Source organism: Phocoena phocoena, chromosome 14 (genome assembly GCF_963924675.1).
Source record: "Phocoena phocoena chromosome 14, mPhoPho1.1, whole genome shotgun sequence".
Classification (NCBI taxonomy): domain Eukaryota; kingdom Metazoa; phylum Chordata; class Mammalia; order Artiodactyla; family Phocoenidae; genus Phocoena; species Phocoena phocoena.
Genome location: NC_089232.1, coordinates 36103871 through 36113309, shown reverse-complemented (window position 1 = coordinate 36113309; position 9439 = coordinate 36103871). Strand labels below are relative to the sequence as shown.

At 48.2% G+C, this 9439-nt stretch overlaps 1 protein-coding gene across 1 annotated transcript; it reads right to left on the bottom strand.

Moving 5' to 3' along the window:
* Positions 1–7388: 7388 nt before the first annotated feature.
* SERTAD2 (SERTA domain containing 2) lies at positions 7389–8324 on the bottom strand. Its single transcript, XM_065891621.1, has one exon. It carries the CDS (start codon positions 8322–8324, stop codon positions 7389–7391), a length of 936 nt encoding a protein of 311 aa, XP_065747693.1.
* Between the last annotated feature and the right edge of the window lie 1115 nt (positions 8325–9439).

Genomic DNA, 9439 nt, shown 5'->3' with positions numbered 1-9439 from the left:
GACCCCAGATTGCCACACAAGCTTGGCGCACAGTGTCCTCAGTAAATACATAGCTGAGAGTCATGACCACAAGCGTGGAAATGGTGGTGGTCCCACAAAACGTGCCCTCCACATTAAGATGCCCCAGGTTTGCTTAATGGCCCAACCTAAGACCCCACACCAAGTGGAGGCCGGGATTTTAGCCTTGCCACTCTCAGGTTAGCTAGAGCTAACATTTGTGGACTTCTTGTTTTAATTCCCTAGAACTGTTATAAGTGCTTTACATGTATGGACTCCTTTAATCCCTATCATTGCATGAGATAAGCTCAATTACTACCCTCATCTAACAGATGAGAAAGCTGAGGCATAGAGAGGTTCGGGAACTTGCCCAAGGTTACAGGCTATCAATGATGGAGCCAGGCTTCAAACTCAGGTGGTCCAGTTACAGAGCCAAACTCTGAACCTCCATGCTATGCTCTCCCCCCTTAAACAAGAATCACTTCCCCTCTCTGTGTTTCAGCTTTCACATCTGTAAAACGGGGCCCTTTCCTTCCTAGGTGTTAAGCGCTGTGAAGATGTCCATCCTCGCGGGGCTTTTCTGGCTCCTCCGCCGTCTCGGACCCTCGCATCCCCGCCTCGCACTCTTTGTCCTTGGGATCCCTGCCCTCACCTCTGTACTGTACTCACTTTCCAGACCCCTCTCCAGACGTCCCAGTCTGTGTAAGCCCCTGAGCACAGCAAGTCTGGCCTGGTCTCAACTATGGTCAGACCCTGTTCTAAGCATTGCATGGTTTGCAAAGATCAAGGTTTGGTAAACTGTTTCTGTTAAAGGCCAAAGAGCAAACATTTTAGACTTTGAGGGCCTTACAGTCTCTGTGTCACTGTAGTAGGACAGCAGCCATAGATAATACACACATAAATGAATGCGGCCGTGTTCCAATAAAATTCACACAAACAGGCAGTGGGCAGGATTTGGCCCAAGGGCCGAAGTTTGCCGACCTCTGACAAAGATGAACATCACGAGATAAAGTCATGGCTCCTAAATCTCTTTGAACTGCTCTCTAAAGAGCAGCAGCAGGGGGGTAGCACAGGAAACAAAGTTGCACAGCTAGCCAGAGACATGGCAAGGCTTGCTAAGTGCCTTTGCAGAGGCAGAGCCGTCCCGAAGAAGAGGAGGCTTCATGGACACACTTGAGCTCGGCCCGGGAGTGACGGGTAGAATATCTACAAGCTGAACTGCGGGCACAAGCAAGGGCATGCAGTGTGCTGGCAATGGGGGGCGTCCAAAGGGCCGGACGGGAGTGGGCCTGGGACCCAAACAAGGAAGACCACGCTCTGTGCTTCCCTCCTGCTGTAGAGGAGGAACCACAGGGGTTTTTTGTTTGTTTTTAATTAAACAAATGTTTTGAGTGCCTACTATGCACTAGGTGCAGTTGGAGGCATGTGAGGAGAGACGACATCCACAGCTTGTGCGTTTACTGCACCGTCAACATGTTCAAAGAGATTTAGGAGCCATGACTGTATCTCCTCCTCACAAGCACAGAGAGATTGAACGAGTCGCCAAAGCTCTCTCTCTAATTAATAGCAGATGCTCATATTCCAGAGACAAACCTCTCCAGTGAGCAACAGCTTCTTATTTCTAGCGGCCTAACGAGCATCTCCATTGGGATGTCTGGATTGAGCTCAGCCTCTTCTCCCCCGTGTTAGTCTGCTAGGGCTGCCGTAACAAAGTACCACAGAGCGACTTAAGCTATAGAAATAGATTGTTCTGGAGGCCATAAGTCGGAAACAGAGGTGCCAGCAGGGCTGGTGCCTTCTGAGGGCTGTGAGGAAGAACTCTTCAGCCTGCTCCCTCGGCTTCTGGTGGTTTGCTGGCAGTCTTTGGTGCTCCTTGGGTGTAGACATGTTACCCTGATCTCTGCTTTTGTCTTCACATGGTGTTCTCTGTGCTTGTATGTGTCAAAATCTCCCCCCACCCCGCCTTTTTTTTTTTTTTCATAAGGACACTAGTCATTGGATTAAGACCCACCCGAGTAACCTCATTTTAATTTCTCTGTAAAGACCCTATTTCTGAATTAAGGTCACATTCTGAGGTCTTGGGGGTTAGACCTTCAACAGATCTTTTTCGGAGGACACAATTCAACCTATAATACCTCCCCAACGCTCCCCGCTCTGCCACCATATTCCACTGCTGACTGATCGGAACCCTCATTTTCCAGCCCCATTCCCTCACCAGCTAGTATCGTGGCCCAGAACTGCCTGGAGGAGGTGAGGCTAGATCACACGATGCCCTCAGAGACGGCCCCGCTGTCAAGGAGACTCCCCAGGATCTCCTCCACGACCCTGTGGAAGATGGTGGGAGGGGTGGGGAGCCGCACTGTGGAAATGGGGGTCGGGCTGCTGGAGGATGTGCAACAAATTCGTGAACCACCGGTGCTGTGGAATACCAGTGGGGGGCAACAAGGATGCTAGAGAAACAAGCAGGTGGCAGTGAAGAGCAGGTAGGAAGCAGATGCAATAACTGGAGGCGAGGGGGGAAGAGGGTCCGGGCTGCGGAAGAAGCTGTGGTAAGTTCGGAAAGGAGGAGGCGGAATCACACCTGGGAGAAGGGTGATGAGGCCAAAGAGAGGCCCAAAGGGGAAGGCCCAGCCCCGTGGGGGGAACGAGGCTGGTTTAGACCCACTGAGCGTGAGATGGCAAAGCTTGGCAGATACCAAGTCCAGAGCCTGGGAGAGAGGTAGGGGCTGGAAATACGTTTTCAGAGTCCTGAGTGGATTAAGAGCCCTCGGGAAAGCAAGCAGGAGTGGAGGCTCAGCAAAGAGCTGGAACACCCCCCGCCCCCCCCCCCCCCCCCCCCCCGCCGCCCAATGTTTAGTAAGAGTTGGGGGAGGAGGTCCGAGAAGGGCCCAAGAGGCAGGGGGAGAACCGAGAGAGAAGAGTGCTCCCGAGAGTGAGAGACAGGGGGCGGGTGACAGCACCAACTCCAGCAGAAGCCGCGGGCAGACCGTTCCCTGACGTGGGAAGACGGTGACACATGAGCTGGCTGTGCTCTGGGCAGAAGGAAACTGCAAACACGCCTCTCTCATCTTTTAACTGTTTATTGTATAATATAAAACTACAAAAGTAAGACTGCTCATTTCCATGTACATTTAATCTGTCCAATTGTTTAGATTACAGCCCAAACCTACATGTGAATACAACCATCTGGGTTCCGATGTAACGTCTAGTAATATTGCATAGAAAAGGCACAGCTCTCAGGTCTGTGGGGGAAAGGTTACACCTCCTGTTTGACAAAAGCCCTCCTCAAAAACCATGCACCAAACATGTCACTATGTACATCTTTTCCAAATCTTTGTTGTTTGCGCGTATGGACCGACTTCCCTTCCAAACTTGTTATCCCCAAAAGACGTCCAAAATTTTTATTGGCTTTGCTTGCAAGAGCATTTGATCCTGGCTAATTCTCAAGAACCATTCAGACTCATTCTTAGAAGCCCTGAAAACAACTGTACATAAGCAGGACGCACACACCTCACTGCCATTGGCAGTTACTGGAAGTCAACCATTTCCAGCCGAAACAGGTTAAATATGCTCTTTTCAATTATTTTCAGAAAGCATATAAAGGTCCAATTTGTAACAGCAAGATTTTGAAATTAAGTCAATTCATACAGAGAATAACAATCGCTGCACGAAGTAGAGTCTCTCTCTCTCTTATTATTTTTTGCACCTGTCATTTGAGAAGGCTGCCCTGCAGATTCATAATTTATTGTTTACCACAAAGGTGGTTAATAAATTTAAGCTTTAAAAATGATCCGTAAGTTGACACTTTGGCTCTTTGGAGTTTATTTACTTAAGAAATTTCCTTGATCGATCTCAGGGCAGCTGGGACACTCCAAGGGGCTATGGCAATAAACAGCACAATTGAGAAAGACACTCCGGTGGAGGCGGCTGTGGCTAGCTCTCACCCTTTGGTGTGAGCGAGGGCGTCGGTGTGGATGCCCCTTCTGTCATAAAGAGAGAAAGTGCGACTAAAAAAACTTTAAAAAATATCAACCCTTTGATGCTTGATTTTCTTAAAAATTTGGAGGTATTAAAACATTCCTCATCCATACCTTTTGCATATTTCAAATCGACCCATATTAGAGGAGAGAGTAAAAATGAACGTGGACTGTGCATACGATGAGAAGACCCAGGGGTCTGGCTCGGACCCCCTTTTAATACAGATTGACATTCCTACAGGAGAATAAATTCCTACATACATTCTGCACATGTTACGATCCAGATGTTGTTAGAGCTCCACAGTAAAATAAATATATTTACACAGAAAAAAAGGAATAAATAACTTATGAAAAAAATCACTTCAAATTCAAAGCTCTTATTATTCTGCTCTCATCTTGTCACTTCATTGCACATCACTGTCAATAATTGTCCTCTCCCAGCCCCACCCAGCATGTCTCTCTGTCCCTCTCGTAAAGGCACCTCAAACTGCCTGCCTGACTCTGAATGCCACAGGATGTCCTTTAGACACAGGAAGGCACTGCTGCCGGGTGGCATCTGGAAGCACGTCCCACACTCAAGCTGGGACTTGGAGATCACACACAGGTTCACGTTCTTCCCTGTCGGGACATCACTTTGTAAAAATAAGACACAAAGATAACTGGAACACTTGATGGTTTTGTTCTTTTGAAAAAGGGCCACTAATTCCCCACGTCTTCCTCATTAGACCTTGAATATCAAGAATTTACGGTGAGGGTGTCCAGAGAATTAAAAAGCATTTGCGTGCTGCTGTTGGGGGTTTTTTGTTTTTGATCCTGAAGCCCAGCCTTACAAACGCGGGAGAGTCAGAGAACCACGTGTGGGCAACACTTCGCTGTGCTTATTTGAACTGCTGCCCAACATATGGGATTTGTTTAAACACACGATTTGCTAATCCAACCGAAGTACAGTTGTTCTAAGTTACTATCAATCAGTTTTTAACAATGGCAAATCAGCCGCCTTACCCTGTTATTGTCCGGAATAATCAACACTATTGTGCATGTACACGTATGTGTATGCGGGCGGCATGTGGAGAGTCTGCCAGGTCCTTGAGTTAGCAGAAGCATGGAGTCTGGGCGGACTTGCTCTCTACAGGAAAAGGAAGCCCTTCAAACGGACAGGCACGGTGACACCGGAAGCATCTACCACAACCCTCACCTTAACTACATGGTCCCTGGTCCTATCAAAGGGAATGACACATCTGCAGTAGTAAGAGGTGTCCGGTGGAGGGTGCTTGCTGGAGAACGGTGCAGTTTGATCGGTTTCTCACTGCTCACCTGATTTGATAATTAGCCTTTAAAAACACATTCAAGTTGGCGGGAGGGGGTGGGGGTGGGGAGTAAATCAGAACGTAGAAAGATTTAATCATATCATACACGAATCTTTTGCTTAGATGAGCAGTTCCTTCATCAAAATGTATTTGCTTTGCCATGTGTATTATAAAAATAAAACTATCTATGGCTTGTTTAAAGTGCCATTTTATAAAGCTGTCTTTTTTAATTGGCCAGAAAGACTCAATTTTATCCATGGCAAGAAGTGAGCAGAATTGGTGACTGAATATTGACAAATGACCAACAACAAAGACAACAACAACAACACAAATCCCATAATTTAAAAATTCTTAAATAAATATAAAAGTTATTCCTAAAGAAGCCACCTGCATTTCAACAATATAGGTTGTAACCAGCTAAAGTACCATTGGAAGGAAGAAAAGACTGAAACGGAAAGGCCATTAACAATTTCGGCAACAAGCATGATACATTGCAAACGTTTTAAAATTAAATGTACACCGCTAGGAATAAAAAGCTAGTTCTCAAGTTCTCCTGGCAGAGAGAGAATGGCAATGGGGGAGGAGGGGAACATGCATAGAAAGTCCTATCTGTGTATTTGGGTAAAACAGCCTTGTAAAGTATAGTTAAAGCAGTTGATTTAAGAAAGCAACCAGATCGGAGGCCGTGACGTAATGGGACCAACTCCAGGTTCAGGAGCCATGCGTGTTACAAGAGTGCATCCTAGGCTGGGCCGAGGAGAGCTGGGCTCACTGTGGTGATCGTGAAGATGCCATTTTCAGCACTTAGCAACAGAGGGAAAGAAAGCTCTAAGGAAGGGAAGCAGGAAAAGACAACAGAGCGACATGATGGATGCCTTCTGGGGGAGAGTTCCTTCTTGACGAGCCCTAAGCGTCGCAACAGGGTTTAGTTCCATGAAGAGGTCAGTTGCTTTTCATAAAATTTTGTTCGTGTGTAAAATTTCAGGTCTTCATAAAAATTATGCCAAAAAGGGAAAGATCTGGGGTTTTGTTTAAAAAAATAAAAACAATTAAAAGCGCAGACTTGGCATAAATACAATGAGTACTTGGTAGCCTTCCCCTCCAGAGAGAGAGCTAAAGAGAACCATCACTTAAACCCCGAGCTCCATGGCCACCTCCCGCCAACCGCTTAATGCAAGTTTGATGAGCAGACGTGGCTCTGGCTTTGGAAGTCACAGTGCTGGCGGGTGTTCATGCCAGGGGGGGTCGGTGCTTGTGAAGTTTGGGTGTGATATCTCCTGGCCCTTCTTAAAGCGCTGCGTGTGTGTGTGTGTGTGTGTGTGTGTGTGTGTGTGTGTGTGTGAGCGCGCGCGCACGTGCGCGTATCTGGGGACATCGACTGCGGATTGATTTGATCCAATTTTCTCTTTGCACCAAACACATATAAAACATTACAACTCTATAAAAGTACAAGTGCAACTTGTACATCTGAAGTTTGCAGGAACTATGTGAGCAAATCCTATCAAAATAGCTATCTCATATGTATAAACAGCATTTGTTTTTAGAAAAACAATATCATAAACTGCGGAATCTGTACAAAAATATAAAATAAATTTGGGCAGCAGTTTCTAAACAGCCATGTAAATGCAACACTTACGAGGAGTAGTTAATGCCTCTAAAAAGGCTGAATTGCCAAGTCAACCTATACAGGGCGAAAATGCCGGAAAAGGTACTGAGATTATCTAAATAATATATATATATATTTTCTTTTTTTACCTCTTGCAATAAAACTTATAGAAAAAATAGACAAATATGCACATGCAATTTACAGCTTTTCCAACCTATTCCTTGTGCTTCACTTGAGCTGTTTATTTTTGTCATTCCACATAGTGACATTGTCTTCAAATGTATTCTTTCCTGTTCCCGGGGACTAGGTCTCTGAGGAACCACTCAAAAAAGCATATTAAAAGTGGTCATACTTGGATGAAGGCACTCCAACTCTGCTCAAAGCAAAAACTAGTGTGATCCTTTTGTAGAATGTTCTTTTTCTCAGAAAAAGGCAAGCAAGGGTACATGCACAGTGCGGAGAGCTGTCGGGGTGCGGGGTGCAGGCGACGGGCCCCGGGGCTCAGGACCCGACCAGCACCTCCATGATGTGGTCCAGCTCCGTGAGGTCCATCTTGAAAGGCTGGCTCGGGGCGACGGGCTGGCTGCTGTAGGGGGCCAGCGTCTTGAGGAGGTCGTCGGCCGACACGGGGGACATTTTTGAGGATGTCCCCGACGCGGACGTGCAGGGGTCAAAGTCGTACATGGACGTGTCAATGTCGGCAAACAGGATGTCGTCCAGGGTCAAGTCTGTCAGGAAGCCCGTGGACGTGGTGATCTCAAAGTTGCCGGGCAGGGAGTCCATCAGTTTCGGGTCGTCGGGCCGGCCGTCCTGGAGCCCCTCGGGTCTCTGCGCGCCGGGCCCGCCGGAGTCCCCTTTCGGGTCATCGGTGGTGGCCTCCGCGGCCTCCATGGAGGTAGATGTGGGACAGAGCTCCTCAATCTCGTCCAGGGCGGAGGAGAAGCTGTCCTTTTCCGGCGGGAGGGCAGGAGGTGCGAGTCTGGCGGGGACCGCAGGCTGCGCGGCCGGGGAAGTGCAAAACGTGTCCTGGTCGTCCTCGAGCAGTGAGGCGGGGGTGAGGCAGGCCTCCAGGGGCGCAGCGCCGCCCAGCTCGCAGGGTGCGGGCGCGGGGTGGCTGAAGGCAGGCGGCGCCTCCCGGTAGCTGGAGCCCAGCGGGTCGGCGGGCGGCGAAGAGGCGGGGAACGCGGGCCTCAGGCTGCCCTCCTGCTTCAGCTCCTCCTGGATCCGCCTCAACATGTTGTTGATGAGCACGGTCTTTTGCAAGCTGGGCTCTGTGAGGGGCCTGTGGTTGTAGAGTTTCATAAGGGAAATGTTGAAGATAGTCTGGCGCTGTAAGGTGTAAGACACCTTGGACGGACCGTCGGAGGGGGACACAATTTTGCCTTCCAGCCCATCTTCATGCTCGTCAAACTTCCGTTTTCCTCCTTTCCCCAACATATATCTGCCAAGGAGAAAGGAAGGAGATGGAATCAATCCCACAAAAAAGAATTTCCACCGTAAAAAAAGACGTGGATTCAGAGGTCAGGACCTGGACTTGAGTTCCCTGCCCAGGGTTGGTTACAACAGAGGAATTCATTGGGAAATCTATCTTTGTGTGCCGGTGGAGCAATTTTTATCACTGGGTAGTCTGTTGAATGTATTTCTTGAGAAATGTGTACAACACAGACAAGTTAAACGTTACCATGGAAACCGTGATTTTGACTTTGTGCTCCTGGGCTTGCGTTCGCATGCCTACGGCGTTACCATGCAGGTTCAACTTCCCTCCCCCAAACAGATCTATTTTTAAAGCCCAAGAAAACACTGACAATACTATGACCTAAACAGGTAAAGGTATCATAGATTACAGCTTGAACACACCTAGAGCGATGAAAAGAACCCAGTTGGAGAAAAGGGAATATGTACAATTTTGGTAGAACCGCGTGTGCTTTCAAAACGCCCTTTCCTTCCTCATCACACATAGAGCCTTTCTGCCTGTTTGGTGACATGTGGCGGAGTGCTTGGACTGTGTTAAATGACCACAGTGATTGAGCTGCCACTGCTTTTCCGTCTAGAATCAAGTGGAGGAAGGTGGATTGCCCAGCCCAAGTTTTCCCACGGCTCAATTTCATCGCATGCAGCCATGCCTGAGTGCAACCGGACTAATTTAAAAGAAATTTGCTCTGATTATACGCATTGCTGTTTGGGTACTCGACACATTTCCTAAAACAATACCTACTGTGGTTCCAGCGGGGATTTCAAAGAAACAATGACCTCCTATCTCAGACCTTGAGCACTGGGGAATGGGTTGGATTTTAACTCCCGCCTACCTCGCCTGACACGCACAGCCTCGGAGGTCTCCTCGTGTGCTCTGGCCTGAGTGGAGACGCCCTCAGCTGTCTGTGCCTTCAGGAGAATGGCCCTTTATCTCAGAACTTCTACCAGCTAAACGGCAATCACAAGTCCACCCGCCTTTGACTCAGAGACCTCACTTTCCAACCAGTGAATCAAGAAAGCTGTCCTTACTTACGCCGTTGTTCAGACCAGCAGACATGCTTCTAATCAAGCCAGGCCCA